General features: G+C 38.7%; 1 protein-coding gene across 9 annotated transcripts in view; it reads right to left on the bottom strand.

The window, feature by feature from the left end:
* PDE11A (phosphodiesterase 11A) overlaps nucleotides 1–24,739 on the bottom strand; it is a 219,773-nt gene that overhangs the window by 90,706 nt on the left and 104,328 nt on the right. For all 9 annotated transcript variants that reach the window (XM_039494567.1, XM_039494563.1, XM_039494564.1 and 6 more), the window contains 4 exons: nucleotides 14,250–14,339; nucleotides 9,807–9,947; nucleotides 7,463–7,527; nucleotides 1,376–1,511 (listed from right to left, as the gene is read on the bottom strand). In XM_039494567.1, coding sequence (XP_039350501.1) covers nucleotides 1,376–1,511; nucleotides 7,463–7,527; nucleotides 9,807–9,947; nucleotides 14,250–14,339 — 432 coding nt within the window. The remainder of the gene's footprint in view (nucleotides 1–1,375; nucleotides 1,512–7,462; nucleotides 7,528–9,806; nucleotides 9,948–14,249; nucleotides 14,340–24,739) is intronic.

Here is a 24,739-nt window from a genome sequence, read left to right as displayed (position 1 = left end):
TTCCATTAGAATTGTGGGTGTTCAGCTTCTCTGAAAAAATTAAGGTCATGGAGTTGATGGCTCATTGTTCGCAAGGGATGGGCAGGGGCTTATCCCTCCCCCAGTACAGATAGGGCTTGATCCTCAGAAACAATCTGCACACAGATAATGCCTGCCCTCTTCTCTGCCAGTGAAAGTATGCAACACGCAGCTAGTCGGAGTGGGATAGAGCAGAAGTGGGAAGCACTGACCCTGTTGACCTCTGTGGATGTTTTGCAGGGACTGGCCTTTGACCAGGCCAGGGGGTAAACTGCTATTCCCACTACCAGTTCCATGAGGGGTCTTAGCATTAATTAATCCCCACCCCACAGGCATTTATTTATGTCAGTTCCCTCACCCCTGAATGAGGTTTGAGAGCATCGGAACAGCTCCTGTAGAAACACTGCGTTGCTTAAGAGGCCAATGGGGCTGGGAAGTCGTGCAGAAGCCCAGGAACACTGTTTGGATGGCCCTCATCTCTGTGGGCTCTCAGGAGAGTTTGTGGGCCAAACCCCCATCAATTCCATAGGGGGACAAAACCGCCTGTCTGCCCAGAAAGGAGGGTTTAATCATAGTGAAACTCCCAGGATTCCCCGTCCAGTAAGCGGGAATAACCCATTCAGGGGACAGTTTGGTTCTTGGGTCCTGTCAAACTTAGGAAAGTAACCCAGTGCTGACAAATTCTGTCAAAAGTGGTATCTGCTGCCTGTTCCCCAACCCCAGCAAGTGAAACTGTGCTCTAGGATATGCGCATACAACTCCCATTGGCTTCACTGGAAGTTGCATGCAAGTATCTAAAAGGAAAAAATTAGCCCACTGTGTATATTTTATTTGTAAAAACATACTGGAATAACATTGGTTTGCTAAGTAGGACCACAAAACCCATTTGTCTTTTGAGATCATATTACTACAGCTCCTGTTTACATTCAGTGTAGAGTCACAATATTTCTGATAACTACCAACTATGATTCTGCTAATGGGGAACATAAAGAATGATCAATGGTAGAATTTTCAACAATAATTAGCTTTCATAGATCTCAAAGCACTTTCTAAAGGAAGGCATCATTATCCCCAGTTTACTGATTGGAAAAATGAGGCACAGATAGGTGAAGTAATTGCCTATAAGTAGGAACAGTGCTGTATCCTAGATAAAACTGCCTTTGCTATCTTTCTGTCACGAGTGATTATTGCTTCAAGCCATGGTGCTACTGAAAGGACAAATAGAGGACATACTGGATAGAAAAAGATAATTCAGAACAAATGTTCTTATGTTTTATATTCATTTGGACTTGCTTGACTTTTATTATTCTGAACTTCAAAAATATGACAGTGTATTTAAATTTTTAAGAAATCTTACTTCAGCGTCAAAGCGAGGATCCTGATATGCATCACTGATGTTCACTGGAAGACCCGTGGAAGCTACTAACTCAGCAATGCTATTATTTATTAGCCAGTCAGAATAAGATGATGATTTCTCCATACTGTCTTTGAAACTATCATAAAGGTACAGCAAGGGAAGAAAAGAATACAATCAATGTTGCTTGAAAGCCCACCATGTATAGTCATTTTAACATCAGAATTATCTATAGCCATAACAAACTGCTAAATGACAGCAGCCACAGAATAATAGGGAACTATCAGAACATCTATCTCTGGACTTTTCCAAATTAACACTTTGTTCACACCAAACTGGGTTTGAATAAGTTCCGTCATGCATCTTGATCTACCCTGCTTTGAATCCCCTCCTGCCACAAGCTAAGTGTTTGTTTAGACAAGCCCCTAGTCTTGATCCTGGTGAAAGAGCAGTTATACCAGGGCCCTCTTCTGTAAGCCATTTTCTAATTCCAGAAACCATCACTTGCATGAATAGTCTCATTGGGTAAAATCCTTGCCCCACTGAAGTTACTGGTAAAACTACCACTGACTTCCATAGAGCCAGGATTTCATCCTCTGTCGTCAACAGGATTACTCATGTAAACCCTATTCATGCGAGTGAGAGGGTTGCAGGATCGAGCTTCTGGTTATCAGAAACACTCTGGATGATACTTTAAAAAACAACCAGTTAGTTTAGGTGCATCACTTTTTATTACCCAACCTGAAAAATCTTAAATGGGTTTAAGGGGTTTTCAGCAAGTGCTGAGCAAAGCCCCCTGAAAATCACGCCCCTTCAAGGCACCCAAAAATCACTAGTCACTCTTGAAAATCTTGGTCCTCGTATTTCTTAGGTTCTTGGTCCCTTTACTCCATGAAGGGAACTATTAATGTGATTCCAAATATAAATAGAAATCTGGATCAACTACAATATTACAAATAAAGCAATATATAACTAAGAATGTGAATGTCAGTTTTTTCAATAAATTAATCAGTTATTTTCCCCCATCAAGAGAAATACTGCAAGCTAATATAGTAACAAGAAATCTATCACTAAAGATTTTTTTAATTATTATGACATTGACTTAATTTCACTTCAGCTACTATTGTAAAATATGTATCAAAGCCCAGAGAAAGGAGAAATTTGCATAGCCTCAGTCCCAGGAAATTACTAAAGGCTCAATCCTGGGAAGTGTCAAGTGTATATCTTTTCTCTTTTAAATGAATACTTTTCCAGAAGGAAAGTGTTATTTTATAATGTCATGGAATATGTCATACATATTATATTATTTAAAATAATAAATAAATTGTTTAAAGAATACATTGTTTAAGAATCAGGTCGCTACAAAATTAAGAAAAATGGTACAATTTGTCCATACAGCAAAATGTCTATCAGAGATATAATGGAATTCTACTTATGTCCCCAGATAAAAACCTACTATATGATGAAGTTATTTTTGAGAGAACCTATCAATGATTTGGATAAAAAACACAGGGATGCTGTAATTATCCTCAAAACAAGCATTCTAAAACAATTACATTTGGAGTTAAGGTTAAACTTAAAAGAAATTCAGACATGTTAATATCTGGAAATACATAGGCGGGTGCCCTTAACTCTGCCCGGTAGTGATGCCATGCAATAATACAATTATAGTTGATGAATACTGATGCTTGTGGTCTCAGATTAGATTAACCAGATTTTTAAAGATACAATAGATGATTTTTCACATTTTTTTAATTACATCAGAATTAAGACTGGTGCCTCAGCTGTGCATTTCCATACTTTAATATGCTTGCATTTCTTTTATGTTTCGCCTTTATGAAAATTCAACCGTTTCCCAACCCTTCCTTTCACTGACCCACTGTGATTAATTATATATGATGCTCAGTAAAGAGTTCCAATTATATACAGATCAGGGAGTAGAATTATTTCAAGGCTCCTTTTTGTGTAGAAATCTGCTTACAAAAAAGAGCAACTTGTAAATGATCACTTTTAGTGAGGTACCTAAAAATGTATTATCTGTAGGTTTTTTTTCAATTAGTCTAATAAAAGGAATCAATTAATTTTTTTTTGGATTTTTTATTATTTTCTGTTTGTCATCATTATTTCTTGCACTCAGCAGTGGCAGAAATGGTGAAAATGTATTGTGGAGTGTCACATTTTTTAAATTTCGATATGCAGTTGTGAACTCAGTTGTGTGGGGCACATGGATAAGGAATCATGAATAGATAACATGAGTGTTGAAGCAATGAGAATCTACAGACATATAATAGGAAAATGCTATTCATTTTCAAGGTTGACTCTCTGCCACAGCTAGCCTAAAGGCTGCAAAACTGGCAGCAAAACTAGCACAGGATATCAGAATCATGGCCTGATTCACCACCCTTTTATACCCACTCTGCAGAAATCGAAAACGAGCTGATCCTATTCCTCATCTAGTCAATAGCAAAATTCATTCTGACTCATTGGGAGCAGGATTATAACCTAGGTAATGGGCAGCTATTTATAAGTGCCAAAATAAATGCAAGTCATCTCAGATTTGAAGTGACAACTGTTGAATTTTCAACAGTTAAAAAGTATTTTTAAAGAACAAAGGGACTCGAGTTCCCTTGAGAAATAACTAGCAATTTTGGGGCAATACAGTATCAAAACAGCCGGATGTCTCAGTCAATGAGAGAGGATTGATTTAGTTGGCTATGCTAATTTTCTGCAGACTAATTCATAGAAGTTGCCTCTTTCAAAAGAATGTTAAAAATGTTCAGCAAAGTTATAAATAAAGATGCTTTTGAAAAAAGGAGAAGATTAACAATTTTCATTTGGGACAAGAATTTTGAGTGAATCTAATAAATAAATTATATAGTAAATATTTTGACAGCAATCTAAACTGATATTTTAATATTTCAAAGATAAGTACAAAATTTAGTTAAATAATTTAAGATTTATTCCAGGGGCATCACAGACCTGAGAGGAAAAGAACCTTTAAGGGTAAAATTCTAATTACAGATGCAGAGCACTTGGTGCTATCTTAAAAAAAAACAACCATAAAATTGGTAGAATTGTAAGACTTACAGCAAAGATTAAAATCTGGACATTATTATTATATGTGAGACTGATTAAATCCATACTGGATTATGGGTGTCAGGCATTTGAACCAGCATACAATTTCAAGTTAAAGAAACTAGACATAATTCAGGATGAAGTTTTAAAAGCATGTTGTCTACATCACCAGCAAATGTTTTACAGATACTCTGTGGAGAAAGCAACTGAGATTTTAGGAGGAAGAATCTCAGTATTTATTTCTGGTGTAAATTTAAACCAAGAGGCGTCTCTAAGGCTATTTCTTTGCAAATAACTGCAGAGAAAAAAGATCTGAAGCAAAGAAAATATTTACTGATAATCAGGGTTGTTTCACCATGGCAATATTTAGGGAAATAACAGTTGACAAAGGTAAAAAAGTCCATTTTTTCTAGCAATAAAAAAGGAAATGTATTAGAATTTGGAAAGCTATATTATCCCTGGAGCCACCCTGCTTCACTGTAGAATTTCTGCCTAGTACTTTCCCCACTCCACAGTCTGCATGGTTCCCTGCTACAGTTTCAGATAATGGTACATATCTTCACTAAAGTCAGATGAACCACCTGATTTTGCAGTTTTCATTCAGGCATAACGCCCAGTGATTCTAAATCAGTAGGAGTTTCCTGAATAAGAACTGCAGAATCTAGACTGAAAAGGGCAAATGTCATTGGAAATAATGTTCAAATGTCAAGGGCTTTGGGCATTGTTCTGTATCCCAAATAACCTTTATTTCCCTATTGTAATGCAACTAATTTGTGTGTTTATGCTAGGATTACAGTGCAGATCTAAATGTGGCACGCTAACTGCCAGTCTAGAACTGACCTTTGCAAATCCAACCTGGCTCTCCACGCAGAATAAAGATTAAAGTAATGTCATTTTTTATACTAGAGATACAGGGTTTGCTAATCTGAGCTACATGAGCATACACAACTATGTATATTGAAAAAACTGATACCATGCATGCATGTGCTCATTCACATACCTTAGATTAAAATGAAGTTACTCTTGACTCAATCATATGTAAGCAACAGCATCAGAAAATGTGTCAATATATTCTATAGCAACTTCTGAAATTTTATATCAAAAGTTTGAAGTAAGAATCTCTGCTACCCTATATGTACTGGCACAGACACACAACAAATTATGGACTCAGTCCTACAACCCAGCACAGCGCCTACAAAGCGTCCATCTAGGGCGAACTCTACTGTGGCTTCCTCCAAATCCCACCCTGAATGGGATGTCCCAGAGTGTGAAGGGAGTGCAGTGCAAGATGGAACAGCCAAGAATTGGGGTGAGAACCCAAAGGAGGATGGCCTGCTCACTACCCCATCTTCAGTTCCTTTGCAAAACTGGAACTCCATGGGCCATGCGATTGCTTGCCACAGAGCTGGAATTCCTTCCTTCCATGGCACAGGCTCCTCTTCACACACAAATGTGGAAGGGACTGAATGACTTGTCTAGGCCAAAACATAAATCTGAGGCACAATGAGGAATAGAATCCTTTGTCCTGAGTCCTGGTCCGATGCTTTAACACAGACACCCTTCCTCCCCATTAACTGTTTTAGGAAAGAGCCATTGCTATTCTAAGGCTCCTGATCAAAAGCAATAATTTATAATTCTCACATGAACTAGCGAGTCAATTGTTCACACACCGAGCATTCTCATTTCTTATTGCTCATTTTCCTTTTACTCCTTGCTTCCTCTATCCCATCCCACTCTGTTGGTGGATAGGGCACAGATGGGAGTTAGGAGACATGGATTCCATTCCTGGCTCTGCATCTGATTTCATGTGGCCTTACCCAAGGCCACATGAACCCTTCTGATCCTCAGGTTCCCCATTCATAAAACGAGGATGATATAATGCTACCCACCTTTTGTAAAGCACTTTGAGATCTATGGATGAAATGCTTTTCATAAAGTACTAAGCACTATCATTATAATTATCTAACCTATAATGCTTAGTGTGTTCTTAAAAGGGCAGTGTCAAAGCTGGTAGGGCATAAAATTAGATTTAGCAACTTTGTATTGTTTTGAGTGCATGTATACAAACCATATCTCTACTCTGCCTGCCAAGTTATTGTTAGCAGGATAGAAACTGAGGTTTTTTGTAGCATTCATACTATATTCCTAATATAAATTTCAAAATCTGTACAAACTGCTTTCAGTTAAATTTTTGGGGTAAGATTCAGTTTTAGGACTCAACCTTAATCTTTCAATGATACCCCTGAATTCCCATTCAATCAGTTGGTTTCTTGGGGCCTTTAGAGGATCAATGAACACTCACAAGGAACACTCAGTACCTTGCAGGACTGGGGGCTTGGAAAGTAGCCTTGGTTATGCAAAAAGCATCTGTTTGCACTACTGTTTCCAATCTATTAATTATTTTTTATCAAGATCAGGTTTACAGATAAGTTTAAAAAGTAAGGATGGATTCTGGTATACATTTAGATGGGTTCCCAGCTGGCATGCAGCCACACATATTTACCATCTCACTATCATCCATTTCAAGAGGTTTGTATGTTTTTCCCTTTCAGCGGGGTCAGAAATAAAAACAGTCTGATGGCCAACCCTTTGACACTACTGCAGTAAAACATTTTACATTCAATCAATGCAGCACAAATCTGAAATTATTCCATACATAAAATACAACTGTATTAAATTATTTTTACTTTGATACTCACGAAGCAAAGCAAAATCTCTGTCACTATAAATTGGGTAGTGTTCTTCATGAAAAATAAAGGGACATCAGATCTTCCCTGGTTCATCGGCAGTGCATAATGACACAAAGGCAGTATGTACATGTGGAGCCTTATTCAAGCAATACTCCCTTGGAAATAAATGGGAGTTTTGCCTGGGTAAAAAGTGCCGGATCACGCTGATTTTAATCAAATCAGTCCAGTGTTTCATAAGAAAATATACCAAGGTTTAATAGGGCAAACATCTGTAAATCACTATGACATAACCATCAATCCATTACCATAGAAGATGAGTTCTAACCTGTTCTCAGCATCAGCACTGCATTTTGGAGACAGCAACTCAAAGGATTTTGTAAACTTCACCACCTGTCATATTAAAAAAAAATCATTCTATCTGAATTTGGGATTTTTCATGAAAAATTACATATGTAGTCAGCAGCAATATAATGTTTTATATATTAATTATATTTTTAGCCAGAGATCTTAGACTGAATGTTCAATTGCACATTCCTCAGGTGGACTATTCATGTTCAAAATTTACACTGCAATACAGAACATAAGCAAACTATAAAGATACTCAATTGATTTTTTCATACTCTTTCCCAAAATAGTATTTTTCCTAAAATGTTTTGCTACAGCATAGAGAGAGACTCCCAATGACTTCAAAGGACCAGCTCTTCATTCTATCCCAGCCCATAACTGAAGCAGCTAAACAATCTGAAAAACAACCAGAAATAATCAGAGGAGAAACACAACATCAGTTGACCAGATTAACTCCAACTGAACTTCCTCTAATATATGTAATATGGCTAGATAGTGTCAGCAACTTTTAAGTATAACTTCCAGTTTAAATCAATTGCTTAATTTCAGTGGGGAGTTGTTCTTAACAGCTGATGGCATGTTATGGCCTACAGAGAATATTTCTGGCTTTCAACAGCTGGCACCAGGTGCCTCAATGACTTATATTTCCTCCAGTGTATTGGAGTTATGATTCACAGCCCTTGCAGAGATGCCCAATTATCAGACTTACAAAGAACCAGTGTACATCCTTAAAGAAATGTTCAGTAGTCCGCAAATGTCCGTGTTGCAGAGATTCTGTAAAGGCACAGGCTGAAATGGTGCATGAAATCAAATTCTTGATAAGAACTTTTATATTGTTAACCTCATGGTCTTTAACATAACTTTAGAGTAGAATAATTATTCCTTTTTAAGTGGACAGAATATTCCCCATTGCATCATCTTTTCTTGATTTATGAACTTCAGATAAACATGTTTTTTTAATAAGTAATACCCACATTGTATTACCATGGGCTGTTCCCAGCTACAATTAATGCCATCTCCAGTGACACAAATTTGAATGTTTGCCAGGAGTTTATCTGCAGCTCACATCCCTGAAAGAACACGATGGCAACAGGCTATTTTCCAAAATCACAGTAATAACAATAATAATTACTAATACATTTACATATGGGCTCAGAAAGAAACATGTATCTTTAACTCTTACCCCACTTACAATTCCAGAAACTGCCAGTCAAATGAAAAGTTTAGAAAACGTAGGGGCCAGTCCTGCCAAAGTCCCCAAATTCCACAGATCCAGTGCTGTTCCACTGGATGTGTGTGCAAAGAGGACACAGCCTAGCTGCACTGTCCCTCTCCCACTTTTCTACACAGGGGAAAATGTGGATGGGACAAAAGAGAACAGGAGAGAGTGGAGATGGAGCAACCCCAGACAGGAGGGATGCAATAGAGGTGTAGAACACTGTAGCCTCAAGGCAACAGCAACATGATTATGTGATTAAATGGTCACACACACATACACCCTTCCCCCCCAAAAAAAGTATTTTTACATGAAACCAAAATGTTGTCTATTTGAACAGAAAATACTTAAGGATTCAGGGAAATATTTGTGAATTTACCATTGAACAAAAATAAAAGATGCAAAACCATAAAAATAGTTACAAAGGCATTTAGTGACTATTTGCTGAAATGCATGCAGAACGAACTAGGTTCCAAAAAATGCACATTAAATAACTGGCTTATGGTTCTCTGGAACTGGTTCTGTATATTAAGGCTGCTTTCAAGCACCACCAATTCAGTAAGATATTTTCAAAAATGACAATTTTAGCAGTGAGTTTCAGGAAGATGATACAATAAAGACAGATTTTTTTCCTTAGAGCAATTGCATTGTGGAGAAAAAGAAAACAGAAGACAAATGTTTTTAATCCATCTTAATTGTTTTTATAGCCACACCAGAACGGCAGTTTGCTTCTCAGTCAAATGCTACTACCATCACGCAGGGACCAGGGTCTCAAAAAAAATCCCCAAACAAACAAAAACAAACAGGAAAGTAAGGACTATATAACTACAACTGGAACACTCCTCTTGAAGTCAATTCCATAAAGAACTTGGTGTGACTACAGTAAATATCTTTGGGTGAGCAAAAGGGACTATAAACAGATGGTGTGGTTTTGCCTTGACAAAAATAAATATAAAGTCTATATAACTTAAAATAAGAACTATATATTGAAAAACATTCACTGTGCAATACCATACTTACATTTTATATGTAAAAGCCTCACCATAATAAAACAGACATTATACCACTCATGTATTAGACCTTCTCTAAAATTTGAAGAACTACTTACTGGTGATTCAATGTCTTCCAGGAGTAACACTGAGCATCGTTCACACTTCAACAGAGTCTGGGCTCGATGCATGATTTTCTTAACAATTTTCTCTAAGTCTGTCTGTTCTTCAAAGAGGTCATTAACTACCTCCAACAAAGCCTGCATAAGAGGACAGGAAATTATTACTTTGGTTGTAGAAACACTCTTTGGGTCTGATTCTGATCTTATTACATTGATGAAAATCTAGAGTAACTCCCCTGATGACTTCATTCAAGCAAAATTCGTATTGATTTTAGTGACAATTGAATCAATGGGAGTTCTTTTTGAGAAAAGAGTACGAACTGAATAATGATGGCTGAGTTTGGCCCTACATAGGGCACAATCCAACTCTATTGCAGTCCACGGAATTTTTTCCATTCACTTCAATGGATTTTGGATTGGATACAAGAAGAGAGAGAGTTTCAAAGTTTCATAGGAGTATTTAGCTACCAAGGTTAATATGCTTCATGATGGGATGGAAAACTGTGTCTTTTAATAACACGTCCGCATGTGCTGACCTATGGTTGGGTAGCCAAGATTTGTTTTAGAATATTATGATGTCTATAATAATAATCCTGCTTTACTCATTTATTTTAAAAAGTGTATTGCAATTTCAAACACAAGGCATGAGATGTCTAGAGAGACAAGACATGTAAATATGTTTACATTAGACAGTCATGCTGATCCTGATTTTAAAATCAACTTTCATAAACCTTTACAAGTAAGAATGAACCCATTTTCTCAATTCAAAATAGACATAAGATCTAATGAAAAGGTACCAGACATGCAAAAACATTCCACATGAACATTTTCCACTGAAGATAGAAAGGTATTTGAAGGTGATCTGCAAACTGGGAAAAAACATTTGACCAGATCCTCACCTGGTACGGGTAGGCATAGCTCCCTTGAAGTAGTGGTGTGCTGATTTACACTAGCTGGAGATTTAGCCTCTTATGTTTGCATTCTTTTTCTTCATTATGATGTGCAAAGGAGATCTGAAATGTGTTTTGTTTTGTGTTTGCTAGTTTTCTTCTAGAAATATCAGGAATATCCAGCTTCGCCTTCCCTGTTTTTGCGGGAGGACTAGAGGACTGCAGCAGGAACGTTCTCAGCCCTCATTTGAAGGGACAAGAATGTTAAATCTTTCACAAAGGGGCAGATTCTGATCGCACTTAGGGTGGTCTACACACAACTTGAGCTCTGATTTCACTATATCAGTTTAGAAACTAATTTAATTTAATCATATCACCCCATAACCTTCTTTTGGTTAGGCTAAACAAGCCAAGCTCTTTCAATCACCTTTCATAAGACAGGTTTTCCATTCCTCAGATCATCCTAGTAGCCCTTCTCTGTACCTGTTCCAGTTTGAATTCATCCTTCTTAAACATTGCAGATCAGAACTGCACACAGTATTCCAGATGAGGTCTCACCAGTGCCTTGTATAACGGTACTAACACCTCCTTATCTTTGCTGGAAATACCTCGCCTGATGCATCCTAAAACCGCATTAGCTTTTTTAAAGGCCATATCACATTGGCGGCTCATAGTCATCCTGTGATCAACCAATACTCCGAGGTCCTTCTCCTCCTCTGTTACTTCCAACTGATGTGTCCTCAATTTATAACTAAAATTCTTGTTATTAATCCCTAAATGCATGACCTTGCACTTTTCACTATTCAATGTCATCCTATTACTATTACTCCAGTTTACAATGTCATCCAGATTTTCCTGTATGATATCCCGGTTCTTCTCTGTGTTAGCAATACCTCCCAGCTTTGTGTCATCTGCAAACTTTATTAGCACATTCCCACTTTTTGTGCCAAGGTCAGTAATAAAAAGTCTCACAGAGCTTGGGCTCCAGGGCTGTTTCATTACTGTGTAGACTGCTGGGCTTGGGCTTGGAGCCCAAGCTCTGGGACCCATTTGTAAAACACGACCATCTATGTATATATTTTTAATTTTAAAAAGCTGTCAGGCCTTTCTCATACTACATGAGATGGCAAATAAATAAATAAATAAAAAAGGCACAAACACGATAGTTCTTTCCTTCACAGGCAACATTTACTACTTAACTTATATTTGCACCTTAAGAGTAAATCTGATAGATAAAAGCCCAAATTTAAATGTACAGCTTAACCATGAGTTGAAAATATTTTTAAATGTAGTTTCCTTTTCTATTTTAAATATAATGGGCCAAATTCTTTTTAGTATAAATTAGCCAGGGGTGTTGGAACAATTTTTATAGTGGGGGTGCTACGATGCACTGAACCAAACGGTAAACCCTATATGTAATGGAAACCACTTCAAGCCAAGAGGTGCGGCAGCACCCCCAGAACTCCTAGTTCCAGCACCTATGAAGTCGCTGAAGTTATACTAGCGATGAATTTGGCCCATTCTTTTGTGTCACTGCATACAGCACTTGCATTAAAGAGTCTCCATATCACTAAATATATAAAAGAAAATTAGTAGTCTGAGCCGTGCTAATAAGAAAACTAGGTCCAAATGGGGAAAATCTTGATTTACATAGATTGCAATCTAAACCATACAAGCTTCTCTATGTTGGCTCATTCAGGGTTTGCTGTACTGCCAAATCATATTAAGGTCTATATTTACAAGAATATTTAATTATTTCAGTTTAATTGAATCCCATCTAAAAAATGATAAAGCAGTTCAAACTGACAACCAGGATGATATCAAAATGAGCTTGCTTGAATGTCCATGTACATTTTGTCAAGCAACTTCCACAAAACTTTTCTTCAGATAACACATACAGCCACAACTGAGATGATAGGCCCCAAATTTGAGCCAACTTGAAATGGATATAATAGGGAATTCCTCAAGGAAAGTAAACTAGGCACGAAATATAATTTACCAAGAAGTTTTAAAACAATAACTCATGAGTGTGTAAAATAGCAAGTGTACAAACCAACATTCCATTGTTCTGTGCTCTTCCTGCAACTCTACAGTGTCACTGAACGCAGGTCACCATAGAGCAGCCAAATGGCAATGGATTTTGTTAATACTGACTTAAGGTTGAAATAGTGATCAAGAAAGGGAAGGATCTCTCTCTCCGGGACAATTCCCTAAGCTGCTAAATCCCCAGAAATTGCCATATTTTAATGAAGAGTGAGGGTGAAGCATTTAGGGGAAGGAAGGAGGTATTCTAGAGCCATGAAAAACCACCATAATATTTTCCTGTTTAAAACTACCCATCTGGCTAAGGAGATTAAAATGAGGCTTCCTCCAGAGTCCATTATCAACACTTTAAGGGTTTCCCTTCAGAGTGATCTGATGATTTCAGATGTTTTATTTTGTTTAATTCTTTGTGCCACAACTTCATCAGAAATGTCAGCATGCTTCTATAAAAGGGCAACTTCACCACCAGTGTTTAGTCTCAAGAGAAAATAAGGTTTATATGACAGAGGATTTGGATTCTATCAGCTCAAGTCTCAAAATTAAAGACTAGATTTTTTACTACTAATAAAGTCCCACAGAGCAAAAGACAGCTCTTGGCAATTCCTCCTCAATCTCTCCTCTGTACGTTTAGATAGCATTAAAGAAGTAATTGCAAATAGCTAAATCCCTGAGCAGCTTCAGTCACCATATTGTTAAAAAAACTGTCTCAAAAATGTCTCCTCCTCCCGCTCTCTCCCAAAATTGCCGTGGTCCATACTCAGATCTGTACAGGGGTAAAGACCTCATGACCTACAACCTAAAGTTCTAAACTATTGGAAAGGGGAGACTCCTAGCTTCCCAATGGGACATAAAGCAAAGGTATCTGGTCCTGTTAGATACCAAGATACTTATGATTACATTATTATATATACAAAAGCTAAGGTAACGTTTAAAGGTTTTAATACTTGTTCATTATAATTTCCCTCTCCTTACAAATCATGACTAGTTGGACACATAGGTGAAATCTTGTCCCCATTGAACTCAATGAAAGTATTGAACACAGGGAGTTTAGCTTCACGGAAGGAGAGATTTAAAAAAACAACAACAATAAAAAAAAACTCTCTAGAACATTTCCATGATCTTTTTTCTAAATATATGTGGTATGTACAGAATGCATAATGGTGTGGCTTTAAGGTTGTGGTTGTACTTCTTTGGGGTACCCTGCATAACTCACTCCTGTAGACAAATGAAATATTACAAATCCAGGATGCTTGAGGATCTGGAATTTTAAAAAGATCTGAATCTGTGGAAATGTAACTCATTCTATTCTGCAGGATGGGTTCTAAACACACCTATCTTAGCACGATAAACTTGAAATTGTCATCAGGAAACAAACATTTAGCATCAAAAGCAAATTTATCTACCACCATCTAAGCCTGTAGCCTCAAGGACTGTCTGTTCTGGAATTCAAAGGAAAGAGGGATGTGACAGTATTTCATAGCTGTCCAACGTGCTGCCTTCTACTTACTCTGCTTCTGTCATATTCCTTCCTTGAAGCAGCAAATAGCTGGGCGTTAGATATGGCAATTCCACAAAATGGGAGGTACATCTGCATCACCTGTTTCAAAGAGAAATTTTAGGTCATTAGGAAACACTATTGAACATAAGCATCCATATTATTTAGCAAGTGTCTCAGGACACTTGGAAACTCTCAGGAAGTGCTCTGTACCCTTAAAGTCTTCTATTATATAACTAAAAATAAAACAAATTATCTGTGAATGGTCCCTAGAGATTAGGGGGAAAGAACTAATCCAAACATTAGCCCCTAAACCAAACCAGACTCAAAACTATTTGAATTTATGGATTCAGCTAGTGAGGATCTTTGCTATTAGTCTTATACGTCCATTGCAGGATTCTCAGCAAGTGTGGAAATCTGTCTTCAGGTGGAGACTGTATTAAAAACTTGAATGTTCTGGAGTTTCCCCAAGTCAAAGTCCATTAGAGCTGAGGGCACTCAGACCTGTACCAGGACTAACCCCTTGCGTCCGAAAGTGATGCTGAAGGAGAGGAAGAAGGCAATCAGATAACTAGAGGGATATTGGAAGAGATCAGGGCTAGACAGAAAAAAATCTATCATCGGTCTATCTTGACGTCCTTGGAAGGAATAATTGATTAGATTAATACAAAAATAAACATCGCTGATGACAATAGTTTGGTTTTCTACATCCAATCAGACTTACATGTGAAAGGCATTATGTCTACTTTGTTTACAAAACAAAGCACAAATAAAAATAACACTCTCTTGGAAAGCAGGGTTGAAATCTTGGAGGCCTAGGTGAGCTCCCATAATGCATTAGTAATAGGTACCCCAGCACAGATGGAAGCCTCAGGTCCAGTGATATTTACAGAACAGTTGTTGCTTAACCTGGTTGATATTATGCCAAGAACAACCTTTTGTGCGGTTGTTGACTGAGCAAAGTGAGGCATAACACTCAACTCAATGGAATTTCTCTGTTTGTCTGTAAAGACCATATCTGATCAATTCCAAAATTTCAGGGAACTTCCTAGTAATCAATGGGATGAACCCTACTGATTTGATTGATACTTCCCTTACCATTGTGTTGGTTCCACCCTGTCCATTTACTTGGTGTCATGTACTTCTGTACCAGATTCAGACTAGTCACAGTGCTTGCTTATACACACCAGATGTGTTCATCATAAGATCCTTTAATACTCTGCCAGGTATGGCTGAGGTTTGTTTAAATAAGGTATTTTATACAATGCCGCCAAGTGGCTGAACAGCATAGTACAATAGTACAAAGATGAGAATTCTGAGAGTATCTCCTGAAAACATAGAGTTGCTTTGGTGTGTAGCAGCTATGAAACTGTGATGTCTTTGTTTTCTTTTTCACCTTTAAAGTAATCATTTTGTTCTCATAGTTACTGCAGCCTGCAACAGAGGAGAGAGAGAGAGAGAGAGAGAGAGAGACACACACACACACACACACACACTTACACTTCTCTCTCAAATACTCTACTTTTGTTCTTTCTTATAGTGTTTCTCCTTAAACTAAAATGATGCATTTTAGACAGAAGCTATGTTTGCTCTTTAGAGCAATTGTTGCCTTCCCATTGATGATCTTCAAATGTGTCAATTTTAGCATTCTTTTCTACATTAAAAAAATCCAAATTGGTAAGTTTGAATGCTTATGATCAGTGGGAAAGGCCATTCAAAATGAAAATTAAAAGTAAAAACACAACTGTAATGCATGAAAGTGCCAAAGAGACCAAAGGGAGTGGGTATGAAGGGGTATGCCCTCACACTGACAGAGAGGCTTTTTATGCCCGGACGGAGGGGCACTTGAAAAGGAAAACCTGCCACAGAAAGGGGTGGTGAACTGGAAGAAGGCAGCCCTGCCTCAGACAGCAGAGACAGGCTCTACAATAGGGAGACAGCAACAAGCCTCACTGCTCCAGAAGCTGCATGACCCAGCCTCAGAGTAGTATGCCCCACGGGGAGGGGCTGGAAGCAGACCCTTCTCTTTATTTTCCCACAGAGGCCCCTCTGCCATAAGGGAAGAAAGAGGAGAGAGGACTTTTCTTTTGTTTGCTCCAAGAACCCCATTAGGCGTTTGCCAGAGTGGGGAGAGAGAAGCTGTATAAGGACCTGAAGCGGGGTCTGGAGGGAGCTTGAAGGGACTCCTCCCCCACACCAGAGGGGAAAGAATGAGGCTTTCGATTTTTATTACCAAACACTGCACTGGGAGAATTTTACATCTCTCCGTCTAGTTTTTGTTTAAAAAAAAAATAGAAAACTTGGTTACTAGTGATGCATCACTGAACACCATGGTCAGGGAAGAGATCTGGGTAGAAAAAAATTGCCTACAAGAAAAATTCTGACCTGATGCATTCATGAGATTTGACTACTTTTAACCTATTACAATATATAACTTTTAGAACCAGTTTGGAACCTAGTCCTGCACCCATTAGAGTCAGGAGCAAAACTTCTATTCTAGACCAAGGTATTCAGACACCAGGGTGATGGGAGTTGTATAAGAAGACACATCATGTATTTTCAAGCATAACAAAAATGGTTGATAAGCACAAATTACCATCTGGTGAGATGGACAACCACTCAGCAGGCCTTATTCTCCATGGCTGTGCACCTTGTGTATAATCATTTGCACCTGGGAAAAGTTGGTATATAAAATGCTACTAGCTCAGAAAAATGGTGTTTTCCACCCACTTTGCAGAATTATAGATGACTACACAAGATGCAGTGCAATGGTATTGAAAACTTTATAATAAAGAATAAAATGAGTGAATAAAAGTTCACAATTAAGCGATATAATTCTATATCATATGGAGAAGAACCACCAGTGATTTAAAGCAATTATGCCACTTTTAAAAAGAGCGTTTGGCAAAACAAAAATCAGCTGCCACTCCTATTTTGTCTTTTCTGAGCCATATAACTACTGCTGCTTAAACAGACTCTGGCAAAACTGTAATACCGTAATTGACACATCACTAGTGGTTACTGACATTTTAAAAAGGCTCTTCTATTGCAAAATCACAGAGTGGAGTAGAACAAAGTTATCACATTTGGCTTCAAATAAATTAAATATGCAATTACATCTGCAATATCAAAACACCTGTTTTCTGATGCACTCTGTGACCCTTTAACAGACAGGTAACATTCAGAAGTACCATTACAGAAGCTAGACATTATGACAATTGGCTCTATAAAAATATACAATGGTGTGCTGATTGCCCTTGTACATTTTAGCCAATTATTGTGAAGACTTGATAGTATAACAGATCCTTCAGTGGTTTTGCTCCCAAAAGAGAATGTAAGTGAATAGTTGAAGAAATGTCACCATGAATTTAGATACTTTTTTTTTTTTGATTGATGAGTGAGTAGTAAAAGATCCTCTGGCACATCAACGTAAAAGAATATTGCATCGTGCTTTGCCAGAATCTATTTAACTGTAATGCATTCTAGTTACTAAAAAGGTTTTTCCTTAAATATAAGTGTCTTTGTTTATAATAAACCGCACTAAACACTTCAGTGATGTCACAATCCACCGTTTTTGACATCTGAATTCTCCAGCATGAAGTGGTGATCCAATAACAAAATATTGAGTTGTAGCATAACTAAATAAACAAGGCAGGAAGAGCAGACTGAATAGAAAGGAAAAGTCTTATGCTTGGTCATAGATATGTTGTCAAAAGCAGCAATGAAGGGAAAGAACACAGAGAAAAATGACAGGTTCATTTTAATTTGCCTCAGTGTGACACAGGAATATTTTAAGAAGGAGCTGTTTTCCTGTACTCTCTCTGCTGTCCCTTCTGCATTACAAAACAGGCTGAGGGAACTCAACTGTCGCAATCTGGGTCTGTGAATGTTTTACCAAACACTAAGGTTTTATTGCACAAGAAACTCTATCAGCTCATATCTGACATTAAAACTCTTAAAGGAGCTGCTGCTAACAAGTCCAAAGCTTGAGTAACGAAAATATATTCTGTCTGTGCTTGAAGGTGCAGTAAGTGGGGAGGCATAGCTATGGCCTATAGTCATGCCAATGGACTGACCATCAGTGTGAAATCCATGGGAAAAATGCAGCTTATTATATAAACCATTCCACAACAGATGAAGTTACTCATCCTTGCTACATCCAATTATCAATCCAAGGCACAATCAGCAAGCATTTTTTCAATTTGAAGAAGTACTAGCAACATGAAAGGTAATTCCTTCTGGGGGGTAATTTCTTACCCTATCTAATTTGCACTAAATGACTAGGAAACCCACTTCAAATGGTTGAACTGTACACATTGTTCAGAAAACAAATAAATATACTATTAAAAAAATCCAATGAGACACATTTACAAAATGTACTTTGTTCATTTATTTTTGCAACTGAAGCTTGGTTTTAATGATTTACAATGGTACATCACAGCATAGTGGCATCAGTAAATGCGTGATAGCATATTTTGTAAAAAATAATGCAATCTTAGTAATAAGCTGATCTAGCTAATCTGCTGAGAGGTGGAGCTAGAAAGCTTGTCTCTTTCACCAACAAGAGTTGGTCTAATAACAGATATTACCTTACTCACCTTGTGTCTTTAATACCCTGGGACCAGCACCGCTACAACAACACTATAAATTTGTTTTTTACTCATCCTGACTCAAAAAGCAGACTTAGTGATACCATTTAAACACTTCCTATATTCTTAAAAATAGGTGGAATATATAAATGTTTTATTAAATTCAAGAATCTACAGACCAAAATCAATTGCAATATGGTTAAGTGTGAACACTCACCCAAATCACATTACATTCTGGCATCTGTACAGTGTCTGGCAATTCTTATATCCATGTCTCTGATCAAATCAAAGCATAACAGCAATTTGCACTTCACAGAAACATTTGCCAAAACCAGAGATTTTTCCAAGCTAATTAAAGGTTTGAACCCTTATATTCTGTGGACATTCTATGAACCCTAAATCCATACACGTACCTCTCCTGACATCAATGAGAGCTGTACAGATCAAGAGCAGTACATGGCCTGATTAGTCCGTTGCCTCTGAGGTTTTTAAAATTCATGTTGTTGTTTATACAGTGCTATAAAAGTACATGGTGCTTCAGAGACAAGGAAAAGACAATACAATCTGAAATTTGGCAGCCTGTAGGGACTGTAAACTGCCTGCATGAGGCCAGCGAGAATTTCACCATAATAGGCCAAGTGTTGGTCTGCCTCGTGTGATTGCCCCCACACAAGGGAACTAGATAGTCTCTTCACCAGCCAGATCCCCACACCATTCTGTAGTAGAAAACAACTCCTGTAAAAAGTTAAAAGATCAGATACTTATGCTGGACCCCATCCCCACGAACCCTGCGGTTGGAGGTGGAATAGGGGGCAGTGCCATAGCACAGAGATCCCTGGGCTGCCTAAGTAATGCAAGGGCTGTTACAGCCCTTGGACAACCTAGAATCAGCAGGGCACAAGTGTGCCTTAAGTCACAGCCTGCCCCTGGCCTGACTTTCTGTGGTGCCCCTCCAGGTGGTAAAGAACAGAATCTGAACCTGCATCTTTTCTTACACATACTCAAGTCTTGAAATAGGAGCGACTAAAAAAATATCCTGATGAAGTGATTTATAACAATGAAGTTGTTTTTTATATAATTAGATACTCATCTACTCTTCCTATTTCAGTTCTCTGTTTAACCTGTTTCTGACCCCAGTCACTTTTATGTTAAGTATTACTCAGATCTGACATCACCAAAGCAGATGAAGCTTGAAAAATCTAGATGAGCCATGTTGTGCATTCTTTTGTCATATAAACACACACACTCACAAAATGTGGATAGGATTTAGTAAATCTATTTTAGCTACATTTTATCAGACATATTTAATACTTAAATATTTCCTTGTGTTTAGCACTTAGTGTGTGGGAGGGGACAATAATCTGCATGTGACCTTCCAAAGGAAGCCTCATAATAAACTTTGTTGTTTCAGATAAATCTGAAATATGAAAAGATGCCTATTGCACTCTCCCAGGCCAAAACACACTTGTGGAAGTGTTGAGAGAACAGGGGAAAACCACTCACCTCTATTAACACTTAGTTGCCAAATCCTGTAGTCTACTCAAGCAAAATTCCTACTAATGTCAATAGAAATGTTCCATGACTTGAATCTTTAATAATAATTTTATTTAAATGAATCTGTCCCATCAATTCCTTTAGGTTGCTAGACAATAATTCAAAATGCAACATAAAATCAGGGTGTTTGACGAGGTAGAGGATACAAAGGGACAACAGTGGTCATTTAAAAATAAATTTGGGGAAGAAAAGTTGTGAGGAGTAGAAATGAAGAAGGCCAGACTGAGAGGGCTGTCGAGGATGGAACAGGTGTGACATCCTAGGGCCCATCACAGGAAAGACCTAATTACAGCCCAACCTAAAATTGAAGGTGGTGTCAGTCAGCATGAGGTTCAATGTACCATTAAAGGCTTATAAAACAGGGTGAAATGAAAGCCTGGCTCACTTTATAGTCAGCCTATGTAAAAACTGCAGAGTTGGCTTAATATGAGCATGGTTGATCAAGCCAGTGAGCAGATGTATTTCTGATGTACTTCTGCAGTCTGAACTAATTCCAAGCTCTGGAGAAACCCTGCGGGAAGTCCTGCTAAAAGTGAACTATATTAATCAAGTAATAAAGGTATGTGTTGCTTCTCTGACATCATCGCAAGAAAAGGGTCAACATATGCACAACCGTTAGTGTAAGCACATAAATACAGACTAGTGTTGCCGCCTATTATCAAGGTAGCCTGACACTTCTCACTCTCTGACAATGACCTTTTCCAGTTGCTCATAACTTTGCCAATCACTAACTGTTTGGATTGAAATTTCCCATGCAGATGTCTGTCTGAGGCTAATTTTTTTGGAGGGTGGGGGTGAATTTCATCCAAAATGGTTGACTCATTTCCAAATTAAGGATAAGTTGTTTTACCTATGGGAGAAAATTCTGACAACCTTTATAATAAATGGTGTACCAATCCTATTTATAACAACCCTAGCTCTTCATTAAAAGGTTACAATCAAATGTGACATGAAGTTTCTTAATCGGACTCACTACCTCCAGACAAGTCTTTTGAAAAAACATGAACATGAAGGAAACAAGAACATTCTCATAACCATAATCTCCATCCACCAGAGAGAGAAAACTGGCAGGACCCACAAGACATAAGAAAAACATTTGTGTAATTTTAATCTCAGATCTCACTTATCAGCAAAAGTTGTGCATCACCACCTTTGCACTTCTCCCTCTTATATCAGGTGAACACTAGAAGGCAGTTCCAAACACATCAGCAGTAAGTCACTGTGTAGCAATACTTGGCACTTTTGCAGTGGTTTCAGTCTAAGTCCTGGTCTACCTAACTACATCGCTCGGGCTGTGAAAAACTTCATGCCCTGTGCAGTGTAGTTAGGTCTACCTAACCCCCAGCCTATACACAGTGAGGTCGATGGAGGAATTCTTCTGTTGAGGAATTCTACTGCCTCTCGAGGAGGAAGATTTACTACAGTGATTAAAAACCCATTCCATTATTGTACTGTCTACACTACAGCACTGTGCCGCTGTAGTGCTTGTAGTGTAAATGTACCCTAAGTATCTCAAAAAATTTTACAGATGTAAGTGAGTTAAGCCTTAAAACACATTTTTTTTCTACAGTAGGCAAACATATTAAATAACTTGCCACGGGTCACAAAGCAAAGCCTTTGGCAAAGTCAGAAAAAGAACAGAGCTCCTGGGTCTCAGTTCTGTGCTTGAATCATTAGATTCATCTTTCATGACTGAAGAACTGTTATAAAACTGCATGAAGATCATGGGATGAGGTGTGAACATCTTCATAGTGCTAGAGCCCTGCAAATCTGCTTTATATCTGCGGATGTGGTCCTGTTTCTCCTCATCTTTGCAGATCGTGGACCAGATGCGGATCCAAATTTTTTTTTTCTGCACAGGGCTCTAGAGCAGTGCTTCTCAAAGGAAGTCCGCAACCCCCTGGTAGTCTGTGGTTTCAGGGTGTCCACCTATGGGGCTGCAGCCCAGTGAACCAGTGCCCACCACAGGGCTAAAGCCCAGAGCCCCACAGGAGAAGAGCACCAGGGCTCAGGGCTTTAGCCCCGGGTGTGGGAGGGGAGAGCGCTGGGTCTAAACTATCAATTCTGGCTTCTCCACTGTGACGGAGCGATTCTGGCGGGACCCAACTGAGAGTGCCAAATCAGGACCAATTGCTCAAACAGGGCAGTCACAGCCCTAGGCTGGGGTTTTTCCACCTCTAAGGCAAACCAAACCAGCCAGACAAAAAGGACTTTGGTCTCACCCCACTGGCTAACCACAAGTCACACAAGCAATTTCCTTAGACACTCCAGTCTCCCAGTATCACCACCAGTGCACTCGTCCTGGGGATAAATGGTTATGAAAACCAACACCCCAATAAAAGAAAAAGGTTCTCTCAATCCCAAAGGACCAAGCCCCAGGCCCAGGTCAATATACACATCAGATCTTACCCACAAATCACGCTGTTGCCAATCCTTTAGAATCTAAAATCTAAAGGTTTATTTACAAAGGGAAAAAGGTAGAGAAGAGAGGTAGAATTGGTTAAAAGCAATCAATTACATACAGTAATGGCAAAGTTCTTAGTTCAGGCTTGCAGCAGTGATGGAGTAAACTGCAGGTTTAGATTAAGTCTCTGGAGAGCATCCCCCACTGGGATGGGTCCTTCAGTCCCTTGTGTAAAGCTTCAGTTTGTGGCAAAGTCCCTCCAGAGGTCAGAAGCAGGATTGAAGACAAGATGGAGACGAAGCATCAGGCTTATATAGACTTTTCCAGGTGTAAGAATCCCTTTGTCTTCACTGTGGAATTTTACAGCAAAATGGAGCCTTGAGTCACATGAGTCAGTCCCTGCATACTTTGCTGAGTCACAAGGCGTGTCTGCCTTCTCTCCATGGGTCCATTGTGTCCTTAATGGTCCTTAATGGGCCATCAAACAGGCTAGGCAGAGCTAACACCAGCTTGTCTGGGAGGCTTCCCCCAGAAGCACAGCACAAACTTGAAATATTGACAGCATAGAGCCAACATTCATAACTTCAACTAAAAATGATTCAGACATACAGACAGCATAATTATAACCAGCAACCCGGAACCTGGTCTTAGACACCTTAGATGACCCCCTTTACTTAGGATTTGGTGCCACTACAGGACCTTGGTTGCAACCCATGTTCTATATGGTCCCCATTTATATCAATAACGTCACACCCCCAACGCAAAATTGATGCAGGAAGGGATGACAAAACATCCCTGACTGCATCCCAAGAGCCCCCTTTCCTTGGGTCTGTCTCACTACAGCTAGTGTTGGGCTAGAGGCCGTACCAGTGTATAACCGAAATGGTTTATCAAAGTCATGTTCAATAACATGAATGGATCTCTTTACAAACTCAAGGTATAACTTGGTTAGCTTTTGCAGCATGGTTCCTGTATGTTTCATGTGATCTTGCCAAGAGCTAAAGAAAATAGCTACTTTATCCATACCAGTTCTGGCCAATGTTTTGAACCCAAATAACATTAAACCAATGTAGATATTGAGGTTGTTCATAGTACAGGAATCTTGGCATTTAGCCATGAAAGCAATATGGTAGTGTGCCTCAGTTTCCCCTTTCATACAGCACATTAGGTCTGGAATGTATTTTCCCCTGTGAAAAGTTCCAACACTGTTTACAGGCATTAACTGTGAAACATCAGTATAGCAAGGCCCTTTAACATAAAGTGTGTTTTCATGTATTCCTTTCAACATGTTCAAGGGATTTTCCAAAAGATTAGGCACATTATACATTGTTACAGTTAGCATTAGCAATAACAACAAATTGATTGCAAGTGTCCATCTACAAACATGTTTGTCATGCCACACCCTTGGCTCAATACCATTGGAGTTTGGGCCTTTTAGGGTTAACCTGTGGGTTCCCTTTGCAAAATTCAGTCTTCTCTTTCCTTCTTGTCCTGCAGGATTAAACCCTGATTCCTCTTGCTTAACAGAGATCACTGGCTGACGGGGTGGGCCCTCTGTGCTAACAGCTATTAGCAAGTCTTTCTTCTCCCTGCCAGCCAAGTAATTTGCATCAACACAGACACTAGCTTTTAACTTCTTAGCTGCTATGGATTCCACGGCTGGACTTTGTCTTACAGAGATACCACATAAATCCAAAGAGTCTGAGGGTGAGAGCTGGCTTGCTCTCCCCTGCCTCCTCGAGCATTCAGCCATAAAACTGTTCTGCCTTGAAATGCCAGTAACTGAATCTGTCCTTAGATCCTGGAGCACAGACTGCTCACTTACAGATTCAGCATGGAGACATTCCTGTCCCACCACCATTGTCTCCCCAACAAGCTGGCCACACACAGCCAGGTGGTTATAGGGCTGCTCCACTTCCTTAACAGCTTCTACTCCACCTGAGACCTTTTCAAAG

This window comes from Mauremys reevesii, linkage group 11 (genome assembly GCF_016161935.1).
Source record: "Mauremys reevesii isolate NIE-2019 linkage group 11, ASM1616193v1, whole genome shotgun sequence".
Taxonomy (NCBI): Eukaryota; Metazoa; Chordata; order Testudines; family Geoemydidae; genus Mauremys; species Mauremys reevesii.
The sequence above is the reverse complement of the archived record's forward strand: the minus strand, read 5'-3'. Positions and strand labels throughout refer to the sequence as shown.